General features: G+C 37.7%; 1 protein-coding gene across 1 annotated transcript; it reads right to left on the bottom strand.

Moving 5' to 3' along the window:
- Nucleotides 1-4,060: 4,060 nt before the first annotated feature.
- Nucleotides 4,061-4,768, bottom strand: LOC107633369 (uncharacterized). Its single transcript, XM_016337003.1, has one exon. It carries the CDS (start codon nucleotides 4,766-4,768, stop codon nucleotides 4,061-4,063), a length of 708 nt encoding a protein of 235 aa, XP_016192489.1.
- Between the last annotated feature and the right edge of the window lie 13,906 nt (nucleotides 4,769-18,674).

Raw genomic sequence — 18,674 nt, 5'->3', positions numbered from 1 at the left:
GAACGAAAGTGGTTGTCAGGCACGCGTTCATAGGGAATGATGATGATTGTCACGTTCATCACATTCAGATTGAAGTACGAATGAATATCTTAGAAGTGAAATAAGATGAATTGAATAGAAAACAGTAGTACTTTGCATTAATCTTTGAGGAACAGCAGAGCTCCACACCTTAATCTATGGAGTGTAGAAACTCTACCGTGAAAATACATAAGTGAAAGGTCCAGGCATGGCCGAGATGGTCAGCCCCAAAACGTGATCCTTAGATCAAAAGATAATCCAAAGATGTCTAATACAATAGTAAAAGGTCCTATTTATAATAAACTAGTCACTAGGGTTTACATGAGTAAGTAATTGATGCATAACTTCACTTCCGGGGCCCACTTGGTGTGTGCTTGGGCTGAGCTTTAACTTTCCACGTACAGAGGCCATTTGTGGAGTTGAACGCCAGTATTTGTGCCAGTTTGGGCGTTCAACTCTGGTTTTGGATCCTTTTCTGGTGCTGGACGCCAGATTTGGGCAGAAAGCTGGCGTTGAACGCCAGTTTACGTCATCTATTCTTGGCCAAAGTATGGACTATTATATATTTCTGGAAAGCCCTGGATGTCTACTTTCCAACGCAATTAGAAGCGCGCCATTTCAAGTTCTGTAGCTCCAGAAAATCCACTTTGAGTGCAGGGAGGTCAGAATCCAACAGCATCAGCAGTCCTTCTTCAACCTCTGAATCTGATTTTTGCTCAAGTCCCTCAATTTCAGCCAGAAAATACCTAAAATCACAGAAAAACACACAAACTCATAGTAAAGTCCAGAAATGTGAATTTAATATAAAAACTAATGAAAACATCCCTAAAAGTAACTAGATCCTACTAAAAACATACTAAAAACAATGCCAAAAGCGTATAAATTATCCGCTCATAAGTTATCCTTGGCATTTCCCTTTTTTGTGTCCTCTTATGTCTCACTGTCTCATTCTCAATTACTCACTTTCTAAACTTCATTTTATGGTTCTATACTTACTCCTTATCTCCTTTTCTTAATCACACTCGCTTAGAGTCATACTTCTTTCCTTTTTCTTTTTGAACAATTTAACATTAACTTCTCTTAATAACAAGCTAAATTCATTGATATTGTAAGGATAACATGCAACATTTTCTTTCTCATATAGAAATAACTAACAACCTAGGGGCTCATACTAAAACTCTTAATTCAGACAGAAATTAAATATATATTAAAGAGACTATTAGATAAACTAAATGCTCCTTAATGGGACTTAACCACTTTTGCTTATCATGCTTTTGCTCCAAATCATTGTATATGTGCTTTCCCTTTGGATGCAACATCCTTGGAAGTGTTGTCATTAGTCTTCCTACTTGAAGCTCCTTCTTGTCTTTGATTCTCTGTTGGTTTCCAAAAGCCAAGCCTCCTATGAATCCTCTTTCATCCTCCTTGTGTTTTTCTATAATCTCCTCTTGATGGACCCTCAATGTTTCCATCCCTTGCTCAAATGTTAGAGTGTTTGGTTTTAGGGCTGCTATTGTGGAACACAAGTAATTCAGCTTTGCTTGTGTGTTAACATTATATTGCCCCCTTTGGATGCTTCTTGCTTCAAAGAGTGCCCTAAATTCGGCAAGATTCCTTTGTTCTACCATTTGCTGTTCCATGATTTGGTTGAGGCTTTCTTGCATCTGATCCCAGTTGAAGTGCTCTTGCTGTTCGATGATCTGATTTATGTTTCCTTGCATCTGATTGATGCTTCCTTGCATCCACTCCCAGTTGAAGCTTTCTTGAGTTGGTATTTGGACTCTTGGTTCTTCTTGGTGTGGTTGCTCTGGTATGGGTTGTGGGGCTTGTATGTTGGCTCTGCGGGCTCTTGCTCTTTGTAGTGGATTAACTACCACTACCTTCTCCATTTTTTTGGCAGTAATTGGGCGATCTTCTTCTAGCAATGCCTCATCCTCATTAGTCTCTACTCCAGCCTCATTACATAGAAGTTGAATGATGCTAGGGAAGGCCAATCTTGTGCTATCCTTGGTGCTTGTGATTACCCTTTGGATGTTGCTAGCTATGAGTTTCCCAATATTTACTTCCTCACTTTTCATGATGCTGTAAATGAGTACAACCCTTTCCAATGTTACTTCTGAAGTGTTGGAAGTGGGGTTGAGTGATCTTCTTATGAAATCCAGCCAGCCTCTCGCTTGTAGGCAAAGGTCTCTCCACCTTAGTTGATTTGGCCTTCCATTTGATTCCTTTATCCATTCAGTATTAATGACACAAATTTTATTGATAATATCCTCAAAACCAGGATCAACTCTCTTCACCATTTCCTTGAAGCTTTTAGTCGCCCTTGTCTTTCTCACTTCTAAGGTCCTATCCAAGTTAGTAGGGCTATAGTCAATGACGTTTCCCCTTACATAACTTTGATAGGTGAGTGGTTGGCCCAAGGGTAGAGAGGCATTTGCATAAAAATCCCTTACTATGCTTATGGTTACCCTCCTTGTTGGATTGCAAAGGATTGCCCACTCCCTTCTATTGATCTCCACGGTTATCTCCCTATGTTCATCCTTTCCCAATTGAAATCCTACCTCCGGAATGATTTGCCTCTCTCTTACCCACCCATGGAATTAATTATGATGGAAGAGTGAGAGAAATTTGTGCTCATTATAACCTTGTGCACTAGATGTTGCTGGCTCTTTTGTCTTTTTTTTCTTTGAGCTTGAAGCCTTTGAAGCTTTGGGTGGTGCCATTGGTGAGTTCTTGTTTTGTGGTGATGAGAAGCGAGAAGAAAGGGAGGAAATGAAGTGTGAAATGGGAGAGAGAAGAAGATGGGTGAGGTGTGTTGAAAGGGTGGGGAGGGGGTCTCTTTATAGAGGATTGGAAGGGTAAGAGGAAACTAAAAGGGGGGGGGGTGCTCATAAAGATGCATTTGAAAATTCTCAGGGGTGAATTTGAATTGAGGTTTAGCGCCCAGCGTGAGACAAAGCGTTGCCTTGAAAAGTGGTTCAACTTTTTTGCATTCAAAGTGTGAGTTCCAATGTGTACTTGCACTTGATTCATGTGACTTGATGAGAAAGAAGATTCTTCAATGCCTTGTGAAGGTTACTTGCACCTGAAATTGCAAAAACTCTTATATTAATGACAAGGGAATTGTTTAACTTCTTTCTTTCCTAATCAATTAGTATTTAGTTTGGGTGTCTCTTGGACACCAAACTTAGTCTCATTGCATCTTGTAACTGGTGATAATAATTAAAATTTATTTCACCTTGGTATTGGATGCATTGAGATACCAATCTAACTAGATTCACCTTTTTTCAATTATAACAAATTCAGGGGTCTACTTCTCATGTTGGTGGCCACACCAAATTTAAACTCTCAATAAGTTTTTTTTTTTTTTTTTTGCTTTCATATTGTTCAAAACCTAAAACAATCGTGATTTAAAATAATTGTGCATATGGCATGGTGGAACACCAAACTTAGTTTTTGGTTATGTGATATAAGAATGGTCAATTAAACTCCTAAGATATGCATAATCAAGATCTTATTGACCTATCTTAGAGTGCCTCTGGGTGCACCAAACTTGATGTCCACCATATGCTTCATGCAAGTTTCTAATGAGCGTGCATAAAGTTGTTTTTAGGGTTTTAAATTCATAATGAAAACTACTTTATTGCTAACTAATGAAACATAAAATGAAAGGATATTAGACATGGGTTGCCTCCCATGAAGCACTTCTTTAACATCACTAGCTTGACGGTTGTCCCTTATTAGGGAGGGTGATGATCATAGTGTCTCAGTTATTCCCCTCTCACAGTGAGCTTTCTTCTAGTGCTTTCTTTGATTATCTCAGCATGCTCTAGTGATAGGATCTTGTTCACTATGTAACATTCAGACAATTGTGGAGGTTGCTCCCTTGATTGGTAGCTCAACATCACCTTATCCATAGGTGAAAAGCATTCAGTTGAGATTTTTTTATTTCTCCAACCTCTTAGCACCTTTTTCTTGAGATTCTTCCCCTTTTTAGATGGTGCTTCATTCTTGGTAGGCTCAATGTCAGGAGCTTTAATTGTCACAATTGGAGGTTTGCTTGTGGATCGTCTTTGGTTTCCTTTACTCCTTGAGCTCTTGGCGTCTCTTCAGCTTCTTTCTTTTCTTTCAGGCAGGGGCTTAGGAATTCTGGAAGTGACTCCTTGGTTGCTTCCTTTGGGTCTCCATCATCAATCTCTATACATTCCTTCTCTTGAGTCAGAACTTGCAAGTTTCTAAAGACATTGAATACTAGGTGCTCATCATGCACTCTTAGCATCAATTCTCCTCTTTCAACATCTATCAGTACTTTTCCTGTAGCTAGAAAGAGTATTCCCAAGATGATATAGGTGTTGCAGTCCTCCTCCATGTCGAGGATCACAAAGTCAGCTGGAAGAAAAAACTTTCCTACTTTCATCAGTACATTCTCCACCACCCCAAGTGCTTGCTTGATAGATTTGTCAACCATTTGGAGAGCTATCTGTGTGAATTTCAATTCATGAATTTGAAGTTTCTTCATGAGAGACAGAGGCATCAGGTTTATATTTGCACCAAGGTCACACAATGACTTCTCAATTGTTATGTTTTCTATGGTGCAAGGAATATGAAAACTTCCAAGATCCTTTTTTTTCATTGGGAGAGTCCTTTGGATGATAGCACTACATTCTTTTGTCATCACAACAGTTTGTCCTCCTTCCAAGGACTTTTTCTTTGAAAGCAGTTTCTTTATAAACTTGGCATATAATGGCATATGTTCAAGGACTTCTATGAAAGGGAGGTTGATGTGGAGTGTTTTGAATACCTCTAGGAATTTAGAGTATTGTTTCTCCTTGTCTTCTCCCTTGGCTCTTTGAGGATATGGAAATTCGGGGACACATGGTTTTTCCTCTTTCTTCTTCTCTTGTGGCTGTGGTTTAAGGGTGCTCTTGTGATCCTTCTCAATTCCTTCCTCTGTCTTCTCTTTTGAACCTTCTTTGTCATGTTCTTCCTGGATGGTAACTTATTTTTCCACAATCTTCTCACTTCTTAATGTAATTGCCTTGCACTCTTTTCACTTTGTAGCTTTGCATTCCTCCTTTGGATTGGGGATTGTGTCACTAGAAAAGGCATTTGTGGGTTTCTCAGCAAGTTGCTTGGCCATCTGGTCTATTTGCCTCTCAAGATTTTTAACTGTGGCATCTTGAATTTTCATGAACTTCTCCAGCATTGCTTCTAGGTTGGAAATTCTCTGGAACTCTGGTTGAAGTTGTGGTTGTGTGGGATGTGAAGGTTGTTGATGGAAATTTTTGGAGCCATTTGAAGAGTGGTTAAATGAAGATGTGCAGTAGTTATTCTGAGATATTTGTGAGGTGTTATAAGGTTGGAAATGTGTGTTTTGGGGTTTTCTGTATTGGTTGTTGTTAGTGGGTGGGTGGTTGTAATTGTTTGTATTACGGAAGTTGTTAGAGTTGGAGTTCCTTTGCCCTTGATTCTGGTTGTCTCCCCACCTCAAGTTAGGATGATTCCTCCAAGATGGATTATATGTATCACCATAGAAGTCATGCTGAAAAGGACTTGAGGTGTTATTCACATATTGGACTTGCTCAGGACCTTGTTGCTCATAGTTGAATGTCTCAAAACCTTCTTCAGATTGATTCCATTCATTTGAGATTTGAACTTGGCTTTGTGTGCTCACAGCAGCTAGTTGTAATCCATCCATTCTCTTGGTCATCATCTTCATTTGTTGCTGAATTTGTTGGTGCATGAGCTTTTTTCTGGGCCAGGATAGCATCCACCCCATCAAGCTCCAATACTCCTTTCTTTGGAGTTGTGTGCCTCTCCGAAGAGTAAAAATATTGATTGTTTGCCACCATGTCAATGAGGTCTTGTGCTTCTTGGGGGTCTTCAACATCTGAAGTGATCCTCCTGAGGAGTAATCTAATGCTTTTCTTGCCTTTGGGGAGAGACCTTCATAGAAGCTTTGAAATCGTACCCACTCAGTGAACATATCTGATGGGCATCTCCTTATCAGTGCCTTGTATCTCTCCCAGGCCTTATATAGTGACTCTCCCTCCATTTGCCTGAAAGTTTGCACTTCATTTTCAGCTTGATGATTCTTTGAGGTGGGTAGAATTTGGCTAAGAACTTGCTCACCATGTCATCCCAATTATTGATGCTCTCCTTGGGAAAGGTCTCTAGCCATTGAGAGGCTTTGTCCTTTAGGGAGAATGGGAATAAAAGCAACTTGTATATGTTTGGATGCACCCCATTTGTCTTGACTGTTTCACATATTCTCAAGAAAATAGACAAGTATTGATTGGGGTCTTCAAGAGGGCCTCCTCCACAAGAGTAATTATTTTGAACCAAGGTGATGAACTGAGGCTTTAACTCAAAATTATTTGCATGAACATTGGGGGTGAGTATTGATGAGCGAGAATTCTTTGATGGTATAGAATTTTCTCAATTGAATGAATTCTTGTTGCAAGTATAGTTCTACACCAACAAACAATCCTCCCAATCAAAAATTTGGTTGTCACAAAGAACAAACCCCAAATAAGAATTAACCAAAGTATTTAGACTCCGGGTCGTCTCACAAGGAATTGCAATGAAATGGTCAATTATTGGCTATGAAGAACAAGGGGTTTGGTTGATAAAAGGGGCAATAAAATAAATGACAAGAAAAGTAAAGAGAGCAATTAAAGAAAGTAATTAATAAAGAGAGACATTCATGGCAAGGATTAAGATCATAGGCTTTCCATCCTAGTCATAAATCATAACAATAATTAATAAGAATTTATCTTATTTCGTCATCCCCAATGTTGGAAGAAGGTATAAGTTATCTTCCATTAGAGAAAGTCAAACAAGACTAGTTAATCTCAAATAAAAAATCCTAATCAACTCACTAATGGAATTAGCAAGAGATTAGAGTAATTGAAAATGATATTAACTAACAACTCTAGATCACCAATCTAAATTGGGTATTAATGACTCAAGATTGTCCAATTACTCTTCCCAAGCCAAGAATGCTCAAAATCTACTCTAAATCCTAACCAAGCATTTTGTCAAACACTTGGCGGGTACAAATAGAAAGCATAGTAAAAATGCAAGAATCAATAAAATCTACCAACTACCAATTGCAAAGAAAGTAAGATCACAACTCAAATCAACCAGAAAAGAACATCAAACCTTAAATTGCATTAAAGAAAAGATCCAAATCCAAAAAGAGTTTATGAACATAAAAGAGGTATAAAAGTAAAATTAACACTAAAAATCATGAGAATGACAGAGTAGAAGCAAGAATTCATAAAGGAAACAAGATGAAAACATGAAATTGGACCTAAATCTAAGAGAAATTAACATAAGAACCCTAATTCTAGAGAGAAGAGGGAGCTTCTCTCTCTAGAAACTAACCTACATGATGATATACTACAAAAAATTGCTCTCCCTTGCCCAAGCTTGAATTTTGCATGAAATAGCATCAGAAATGAGTTGGATTGGGCCCAAAAATGAGCTAGAAATCGCCCCTAAATGAGTTGCTTAAAGTGGACCCACGTTGCTCCATCAGCGCGCACGCGTATAGTGAGCGTGCGCGTCCCTAGACGTCAGGAAACTATGGCAAATTTTATATCATTTTGAAGCCCAGGATGTTAGCTTTCCAACGCAATTAGAACCGCCTCATTTAGACCTCTGTAGCTCAAGTTATGATTGATTGAGTGTGAAGAGGTCAGGCTTGACAGCTTTACGGTTCCTTCATTTTTTCATGAGTTCTCCCACTTTGCATGCTTCTCTCCTCACTTCTTCCATCCAATACTTGCCTTATGAACCTGAAATTACTCAACAAACACATCAAGACATCGAATGGAATTAAAGTGAATTGAATTTAGCTATTTTAAGGCCTAAAAAGCATGTTTTCACATTTAAGCACAAATTAAGGGAGAATTACAAAACCATGCTATTTCATTGAATAAATGTGGGAAAAGGTGATAAAATTCCCTCAAATTAAGCACAAGATAAACCACAAAATTGGAGTTTATCAAGTATACTGCTTCCACAGTTTCTGAGATTGGAAATGGTGTAAGAGGCCAGCACCCTCCTAGCAAGTTGACCATTGTTGTTGGCAACCTCTTCAGTGTTATTGTGCATATCATCCTCCATGACTTGGTCTTGGTCTTCTTCCAATTCCTCTTCACCAACTACCCCCTTCCCTCTACCTTCTCTTCTTAGTCTTAGAAAAGTTCTCTCTGGCTCAGAATCAAAGGAAGTTGATCCTACTCTTCTTCCTCCTAGCATACACAAAACACAAACAAACCAAATGAAAAATGGACACTCTAGTGCTAGAGTGTTGTTAGAGTTAGGTGACACAAAGTGTCAAACAGTTAGTGTGCTTAAACAAAATGAAAGAAAAATGTTTAATCTAGAGTACCACCAACTTAGTCATTGTCAATCTAAATCAATCCCCGGCAACGGCGCCAAAAACTTGATGACTAGAATTTACGTAACATAAATTCCACTGGCAAGTATATCGGGTCGCAGTCAAGTAATAACTCACTTTGAGTGAGGTTGATCCCACAGAGATTGATGAATCAAGCAACTTTAGTTAAGTGATTCTTCTAGTTAAACTAATATTTGATGATTTTGTGTGATTGAATCAACAGAGAAGTAAATGACATAAAAATAAGAGCAATGAAATTAAATAACTGAATGATAAAGGGCTGAAAGTAAATTACTGAATAGTAGAGAGCGGAAACTTAAATGGCAAGAAAGTAAAGACAGAAATGTAAATGATAAGGAATTGTAAATTGCATGAAAGTAAAAGGGTTCTGGGTATTAGGTATTGAAAGAAACCAAAAACTCAAAAGAATTGAAATGAAGAAGAATAATGATTGAGATTAATTAGGGATTGGAGATGATGTGATTCTTCATGAATCAATAGGTCTTAACTTATTCTCAATCATATGAAGTAGATCCATGACGGATTGTAAATAATTGGGTCCCAATCTCTTGGTGACTCAATTTCTCTCAACACAATCAATTGCCAATCTCTTGATCTAATTGTTCATGAGAAGAGGTGAAACTCAATTTCTAATCCAAAAGCCATACAACCTTTAGAATCTCAATTTAAAGAGGTTATATGTCACGTACCATCTAAGAATGTATTGATCAAGATAGTTATGAGGGAAAAGCCTCAAGCTGAATCTCATGACTCCTTTCTCAAGTTCATCATGATATTCAAGTAGATCCAACCCCACTCTTGAAAGTAGTTAGATCAATGAAGCACAAAAGCTTTCCTTTAGATAAACAACAATTGAATTGAGAAGAAGAACAATTGCATTAATTTATTGAAATTATAACAGAGCTCCTCTCCCTAATGAAGTAGGGGTTTAGTTGATCATAGCTCTGGAAAGCTTAAAAAAATAAAAGTGCATGAAGGTAAAACTAAGCTAAGTACTGAAAAGAAGAAGAAAATGGAGGAAAAGTACAAGTAAGTGAAAAGTAAAGTGATTCCAAATGTGATTCAATGTAAAAGTTCCAATTTTTTTCAATCAGTACACTCCAGTGGTTTAAATACTACCCTCTCTAACCAATGAAAATGACAATAATACCTTTTCTCTAACTAACTCCAGCTTGGAATCCTTTCTCTGAGTGAAGGTGTGCTGAGTGGCGTGCCACTTGAGGGTTCACTCCCAAGATGATGTACTTAGCGTGCTAATCTCTGAAAACACTTAACACACATATCAAGGCATCTAATGGTAATAAGAGAGGATTAATATTAGCAAATATAAGTGTAAAGAAATATGTTTTCAATCAAAGCACATAATTAGGAAGGCAAATGTAAAACCATGCAAATAGTATGAATAAGTGGGTAAAGAGTTGATGAAAACCACTCAATTGAGCACAAGATAAACCATAAAATAGTGGTTTATCACGTGCCACGCCCAGGTATGCCCATGGCACGCCCCTTTTGCTACAACCATATTTCTTCTCCGGATACTTGGCCTGGCGTGCCACGCCCTGGCACGCCAACTTTAAATCTCTTGGCGTGAAATGCCCAGGCACGCCGATGGCACGCCTTCAATGATGCTTTCATTTCTTCTTCCTGCAAAAGTGACCTGGCGTGCCACGCCAATGCACGCCAGTAGACATGCCATCAATGCTGCACAATTTTTTTCTTCTGGAAAGGTAACCTAGCGTGCCAAGCCAATGCACGCTAGTAGACATGCCAGTATTAAAGTCTTTGGCGTGCCATGCCTTCGAGCATGCCCACTATGTTACCCCTCGAATCCTCTTTCTAGATCACAAGCTTGGCGTGGCACGCCTTCGAGCACACCAGTGGTCACGCCAACAATGCTGCAACCAATTCACCCCTCTGAAAAAGTAGTCTGGTGTGCCACACCTTCGAGCACGCCAGTGGGCACGCCCCTTAAACTGCGCCAGTATAACTCTCTGGATTGTAAGCCTGGCGTGCCACACTCAGGCACGCCTGTAGACATGCCAGTTTCAAGTTCAAGGCGTGCCATGCTCCCTCAAGCGCCCATGGCACGCTTGCATTATTGCACCGTCCTCACTTCTCTGGAAAACTAGCCTGGCATGCGACGCCCAGGCACGCCATCATACACGCCTGTGTTGAGGTTCTTGGCATGGCATGCCCATGCAAGCGCAAGTGGCACGCCACTTATACTGTATCAATTATCATTCTCTGGAATATTGGCCTAGCGTGCCATGCCCAGGCACGCCAGAGAGACCTTGGCGTGCCACGCTTTCACAAGCGCCACATGACACGCCCATGATGCTAGACCAAGATCACTTCTCTAGAATTCAGGCTTGGCGTGCCACGCCCAGGCATGCCTGTGGACACGCCAATATAGATGGCTTGGAGTGTCACGCCCATTCAAGTGCCCAGCTTTCTTTGCTTGCTTCCTTCCTCTTTTGTTGCTCTTTTCTCCTGAAATGCATGCAAGATCTAATTTCAAAGTAGTGTCCTACTAATTCATAATATAGCTCTAAATAATACATCAAATCAGTGAAAATTTATTCATTCTATGGTCATTCTTTATGAGAAAATGAATAGATGATGCAAGTCATTAGGCGGCACAGGCAATTGCTGACGGGCAGAGACAACAAGCTAGAAACGGTGATAGAGGCGGTAATGGACCTGGTGATGAAAGAAACCAAGGGATTAGAACTTCTGCAGCTAGAGTAAAAGTCAATGGCGTTAGTTAGAAAGGTAAAAAAATACAAGAAGATGTTTGGTGGAAGCAAGAGAATGATTAAGTTCTTAGTAGTTGATAATCAGAGTAACGCTGCAGAAGCGCGGCGATTTTGGTGGCTCTAGAATTATATTGACGTGAGAAAGGAGTTTTAGGACATGAAAGTGTCTTGAGGAATCAGTGTAGGATCGATGAATGAAATGTGTGTGTGATTTAGGCTATAACGGATTGAATTAGACTAAGAGATCGGAAAATTGATTAGTGTTCGAGATAGTTGAGAAGGATTAGAGATCGATTTGGTTTAGATAGGATCCTTGGAGGATAAGGGAGTTTGTAGTCAATAAGAAAGAGTTAGATGAAACTAAGAATGAAATAGACGGGTTTAGATTAGGCTTAAAATGTGAATAGGGTGTTAAATTGATGTTGGAGAATGATAAAATGAATGGTAAGAGATCGGTTGAATTTGAGGGAGCGTATATGGAGAATTGAAAGCAAATTTTCGAGGACAAAAATTTCTGTTAAGGGGGTAGAATGTAAGCCCTGAGTAATTAGTGAATAATTAGTTAATAAATTAATTATTAATCAAATAAATTAGAAAATAGAATTTTATAGTTTAATGAGGTAGGATTAATTAAAATAAGAATTTTAACACCAATTTTAAATACTTTGGCCCAAGATTGGGCCAAACGGACCGAACTGGACGAACCGGACCCGTATTGGGCCCAAGGCTCATCCCAACTCACACTTAATGAAGAGCTCAGCTCTTCCTTCCCCTTCCATTTCAAAATCACGCTGAACCTTGCATGAGGAAGGGTGAAGAAACACCAAACCCTCACTCATAATTCAATCCTCCATAACTTTTGATCCAGAACTCCGATTGACAAGCCGTCAGCGGTCACACATTTGTCTTGGAATTCTCTACAAAATCCACTGAACAATTCAGTAAGAGAATTATGTTTTCTCATCCAGTTCTTCCCCTTTTCAGTTCGTGGTTTAGGCTTTGGAAATTGAGAGATTTTGTGATTTTTATAGTTTAGGGGTACTCTAGCGATGGATAATTGTTGGATTTCACCATAATTTTGAGTGAATAAGGTAAGAAACCACTTAACCCTCTATGAATCATTAATTAGAAAATTCTACGTTAATTATACTGAATTTAGATTGTATTAGATTGAATTGGGTGTTTTGGAGTTAAATTGGTGGATATTGGAAGCTTGAAATTGAATCTTGGGAGCTGAAAATTCAGTTGGTGAGGAGTTGGAGCTTTGGAGCTTGAGAAACGGTGGATGATTAAGGCGTTTTGAGCTTAGAGAGGAATCGGCCAAGGTATGATTTCAGTTTCTCGTAATTAAAATATAATGTATCGTGAAAACTTAGGTTAGTTGACCGTAAGATAGGAATTGAATGGTTGATGTTGTTGATGGTTGAGATTGATTAATATGTATGTTGGTTAGTGATTTTGAGGGTCTAACTTGGTATATGAGATTGATAAATGATAATGATGATATTTTTGAGATGTGGATGTTGTTGATGATTTAGGATTGGTTGGTATTTATGAGGTTTGGCTAATTAAGGTTGTTGGTGAAATAATGTAAATTTTATGGAGATTGATGAAGTGTATATGCATGTTGTTGATGATTTTGTGTAATGTTGCTTTGGATATGGTTATGAATGAATGAGTTATAATAAATTTGAAAATGAAATTGTTTTGAGCTTGACCTGGCAAGGTTCGTGGTGGTTTATCGCTTGCCTAGCGTCGAGATGTATGTGGGGTTCGTGGTGGTGTATCGCCCATATATTTTTAAAGAGAATGTTATGTGGGGTTCGTGGTGGTTTACCGCCCACATGTGTGTGTGTTGTTTTTCTAATTGAAAATCTTGCGAGGTTTGTGGTGGTGTACCGCTCGCAATAGTGGGGTTCGTGGTGGTGTACCGCCTGCCAGGTGGGGTTTGTGGTGGTGTACCGTCCACCGGTTTTTGAGAGGACAGTATCCGGGTTAGCTATCGGATGTGTCGGGTTCTAGCAAAGTAACCGACACATGAGCTCACGGCCAGTAGGAAAGGCATGCATCATATGCATTTATGTGACTTGTTTGGTTTTGCATTACTTGGATTTGCTTACTTGAATATCTATGCTTATTTGCTATATTTGAATATCTACTTATGCTTGCCTTATCTATTTTGTTTGTCTGTGTATGTATGGTTTCGGAGGATTGGAGAAAGGGTTGATGAGCTTAGGGGTTAAGTTAGGATTTGAGATGGAATCAAGAAGCCTTAGATACCTCACCCTGTTTATGGTTTAAAATTTTAGTTTTAAGTTTGAATCTGTTATCGTAAGTTCTAGGATCACCTCTGGCTTTCCCGGGATATTATATGTTAGTTATGTGGGCACCGTTACCATGCTGAAAACTTCCGGTTCTCACTCTATACATTTTTTTGGTTTTCAGATGCAGGACGTGAGGCACCTCGCTGAGGCATACTGGAAGCTTTCTGCAAGCGAAGAACTCTACCCATTTGGGGTTCTATTTTGGGTTTTAGATGCATATATACATAGTTATATATCTCCACTATATATAAATATTATGTTTTGTCTCTCTTAGAGGTTGACTTGGAGAACAACAGGTTTTGTAAACAGTATTTTGGGTACTTTGGGTTTCACATGTAATAAGTATGTATGTAAATATACCCTGGCCGGTCTTAACTTCGCGAGCTGAGTTAGAAGCTTTGTTATCTACATCTTGGAACTCTTCTTTTATGGATTTATGTTTTGCTTTACTCTTATCCTATTGATGGAGAAAAATTGTCGGTAAAGATTTTCACAGAAATAACGCGTTGCAAGTATAGATCTAAACTAACAAATTATCCTCAATCAAATTTAATTTGTTTGTCATAAATACAAACCCAATAAAAGTAAACCAAAGTATTCAAACTTCGGGTCGTCTCTCAAGGAATTGCAGGGAAGTATCTGTATTATTGGTTATGAGATTGTATCTTTTTGGGTTTTGAGTTTAATAAGCAAGGAATGTAAATAACAAGAAAATAAACTAATAACTAAGAAAAGTCCTAGCAAGGATTGAGAATTGGAATTCCAATCCTCATTATCATCATCAATTGTGATGGTAATTGCCTTTTGCTTTCACTTAGTTAACCTCTAACAATGAAGGAAAGTCAAGTGAGCAAAATCAACTTAAGTTCACAAGTTCTAATCAAAGACTAGATTTAGTGAAGTCTAAGCCAACTAGCAATTGTCAATTACCAATCAACAAAAGAGTTTTGATAACTCAAGAATTTCTAATTGATCAATCCAAGTTAAGAACATAAAAATCTAATTTAAAATCCTCCCAAGTATTTAATCAAACACTTGGAAGGCACAAAATAAATAGAAAAGTAATGAGAGAATGTAAAATCCAAGACTAACAATTCCAAAGGAATAACAATAGCAAGGCAATTGAACAATAAGAAACATGAAACATGAATTGCATTAATATGGAGTAAAGGAAACAAAAGGAATCCATAAACTAAATTGGCAACATAAAAGAATCAACAAGAGAAATTGATAAACTAAAGCAATAGAACTAATAAAAGTAGAAGAAACCTAAATTAAACCAAAGTAGAAATCTGAAATTGAGAAGAGATAAACCTAAAAACCCTAAAACCTAGAGAGAGGAGAGAGTCTCTCTCTCTAGAAAACTACATCTAAAAACCTAACTAATGTGAATAATGAAGAGTATGATTGATTCCTGATCATGAGATTTTGTCGTGTCGGTCTAGAATTTCTCTTACAGAAACAAGAACTTCGTTGTAAGCATAGCTCCAAACCAACAAACAATTCCCACATCAAAAATTTGAGTTGTCACAAGTACAAACTCCAAATAAGAATTAACCGAAGTATTTAAACCTCGGGTCGTCTCACAAGGAATTGCAATGAAGTATTTAATTATTGGCTATAAAGAACAAAGGGGAGTTTGATTTGATAAGAGGACAATAAAATAAATGACAAGAAAAGTAAAGAGAGCAATTAAAGAAAGCAATTAATAAAGAGAGACATTCATGGAAAGGTTTGAGATCATAGGCTTTCTATCCTAGTCATTAATCATAACAATAATTAACAAGAATTTATCGTATTTCGTCATCTCCAACATTGGAAGAAGGTATAAGTTATCTTCCATGAGAGAAAGTCAAACAAGACTTGTTAATCTCAATCCAAATGTCCTAATCAACTCACTAATTGAATTAGCAAAAGATTAGAGTCAATGGAAATAATATTAACTAACAACTCTAGATCACCAACATGAGTTGGGTTTTCATGACTCAAGATTACTTAATTACCCTTTCCAAGCCAAGAATGCTCTAAATCTACTCTAAAGCCCAACTAAGCATTTTGTCAAACACTTGGTGGGTACAAATAGAAAGCATAATAAATTGCAAGAAATAGTAAAATCTAACAACTACCAATTGCAAGGAAAGTAAGATCACAACTCAAATCAACACTAAAAGAACATCAAACATTAAATTGGATTAAAAGGGATTCAAATCCAACAAGAACATCCATGAGCATAAAAGGAAAATTAACACTACAAATTATGAGAATGAAAGAGTAGAAGCAAGAATTCATAAAGGAAATAAGATGAAAATATGAGATTAAACCTAGATCTAGAAGAGATTAACCTAACCTAATTCTAGAGAGAAGAAGGAGCTTCTCTCTCTAGAAACTAACCTACATGATGCTATACTACCAAACAATTGCTCCCCCCTTGCCCAAGCTTGAATTCTGCATGAAATAGCATTGGAAATGAGTTGGATTGGGCCCAAAATGAGCTGCAAAATCGCTGGCCACGATTTCACTTTAGTGGGCCACGAGCAGCATCGGCGCGCACACGTACATAGCACGTGCGCGCCCCTAAACGCGAAGCAACATATGGCAAATTTTATATCATTTCGAAACCCCGGATATTATCTTTCCAACGCAACTAGAACCGTCTCATTTAGACATCTGTAGCTCAAGTTATGGTCATTTGAGTGCGAAGAGGTCAGGCTTGACAGCTTTATGGTTCCTTCATTTCTTGATGAGTTCTCCCACTTTGCATGCTTTTCTCCTCACTTATTCCATCCAATACTTGCCTTATGAACCTGAAATTACTCAACAAACATAGCAAGGCATCGAATGGAATTAGAGTGAATTAAAATCACTAATTTTAAGGCCTAAAAAGCATGTTTTTACATTTAAGCACAAATCAAGGGAGAATTGCAAAACCATGCTATTTCATTGAATAAATGTGGGAAAAGGTGATAAAATCCCCCAAATTAAGCACAAGATAAACCACAAAATCGGGGGTTTATCAAATCTTCCCACACTTAAACCAAGCATGTGCTCATGCTAAGAGTAAAGAAGGACAAGAAAAGGGTATGAATATTTATTCAATTCAAATAAACTATATAAACCTATCTACATGCATGCAACTAAATGCAAAATAATTCTACCTACTTGGTTAAAATCAAATCAATCTCCAAGAACATAAATAAGTAAGTAGGGCGAAGGTCATATGACGACTCACAAACTCTACCAATTCAAATATCAAAATGAAGTTCAAATAGACTTGCAAGAAGAACGCTCATGAAAGCCGGGAACAAAAAATTAAGCATCGAACCCTCACCGGAAGTGTATCCGCTCAAGTCGCTCAAGTGTATAGGGTTGATCACTCAGTTCTCTTTTACTCATGCTTTCCAAGATTTGTTTTTCATCTAACAATCAACAATTATTCAATGCATGCATACATTCATCATGAGGACTTGTTCATAGGTTGTAATGGGGCTAGGGTAAAGGTAGGGATGCATATGGTCAAGTGAGCTTGAAATTTGTATCTTTGATTAGCCTAAGCTCTCACCAAACACATATAACAACCTAGACAATTCTAATACACAACCTAGCTACCCATGATTCTCACTTTTTCACATACTCATGCATTCTTTTTAATTCACATTCCATATGCATTGATTTTTATTGAACTTTACTTTGGGGCATCTTTGCCCCCTTTTTATTTCTTTTTTTCTTTTTTCTTTTTCTATATTTTTTTTCTTATATATATATGTTCTTTTTCTTTTTTTTTAATCATCATTTTTTTTCTAAAGTATATACAAACATATCAATGCATATGGTTTTACATATACTGCATGAATATGTACCCAATTCCCAATATTTTTAACAAAAATAAAATTTACACTTTTACCTCCCCCAATGTCCCAAGTTTTCCATACCCAAATGATACACACCCTCACTAGCCTAAGCTAATCAAAGATCCAAATTAAGGACATTTATTGTTTTTCGCTTATGGGTAGTGATGTGCTAACATTAAGAACAAAAGGGATTAAATAGGCTCAAAATTGGCTAACAATGGTTGATGAAAGGTAGGATATTTGGGTAAGTGAGTTATATAAAATGATGGCCTCAATCATATAAATACATGTACACATGGAATAATAGACATAAAGAATCAAACAAATCAAAGATTACAATCATAGAAAGAGAATGATGCACACAAGAATGAAAATAAGTGGTTATAAGATGTAACCACACAATTAGGCTCAAAACTCACATGCTTGTGTTCTTAGCTCAAAAACCATATTCCAAAATACATTATTCAAGCAAGTTTGTCACAAAATTTTTTTTTCAAATTGGTAGGGTGCCCTAAAAACAGTTTTTTGGAAAAGAAATCATCACCCTAACCAAGTAGTCCTAACATAAAAAGAAATGGTGAAGTATGTACAAATTCTAACTAACATGCAACCTATCATGCAATGCAACAACTAATCTGACAAAGACAAAAATTAAAAATTGGTGTTGAAAAAGGAAGTTGTTACCCATGGAGATCGGTCAGACGACCTCCCCACACTTAGAAATTTGCACCGTCCTCGGTGCATGCAAAGAAGAGCAAGGTGGACGGGTTGCTACAATTGATGAGCTCCTCCAAAAGATTGTGCGGAAGGACTTATTTGTTTCCGCATTTAGAAGCCTTTCCATTCCTTTCCTTCTTGGTGGCCAACCTAAAAGGAAAGAAAAAGAAAAGAAAATTAAGCCTACAACAAAGATAGCAAAGCAAGTATAACATAGGCGGGGGCTAATGCCAAATAAGAGTAAGGTTCTCACTACATGGTAGCTACAATATATAAGTGAGAAGGCAATATAAGCTAAGACATATTAACTAACACTTGATGCAAGAGTAAAGTCAAAGCGTGAAGAGCACTCAAAAGCATCAAGTTTGACCAGAAAGAGCGGGTCATGAAGGACATGTGAGCTCATATCAATGCACAAAGGATACAAGGATCATTAAGGGTTAAGCATCGAATTAGAAATTTTATTACCCATCAATATCAAACAAGTCAAGAAGCACCAAGAGTAATCGAGAAATTCTCAACAATTGAGTAGGAAAATGCAACACTATTATTGAAAGAAGAGACTTAGAAAAAAGAAAGA

The sequence above is a fragment of the Arachis ipaensis genome, chromosome B3 (genome assembly GCF_059453495.1).
Source record: "Arachis ipaensis isolate K30076 ecotype BB chromosome B3, ASM5945349v1, whole genome shotgun sequence".
Classification (NCBI taxonomy): Eukaryota; Viridiplantae; Streptophyta; class Magnoliopsida; order Fabales; family Fabaceae; genus Arachis; species Arachis ipaensis.
Note: the sequence above shows the minus strand (reverse complement) of the source record. Positions and strands in the feature narration are given on the sequence as shown.

Coding starts and splice junctions, on each gene's coding strand:
- LOC107633369 (XM_016337003.1), bottom strand. CDS start 4,768: ATGCCATTATATGCCAAGTTTATAAAGAAACTGCTTTCAAAGAAAAAG.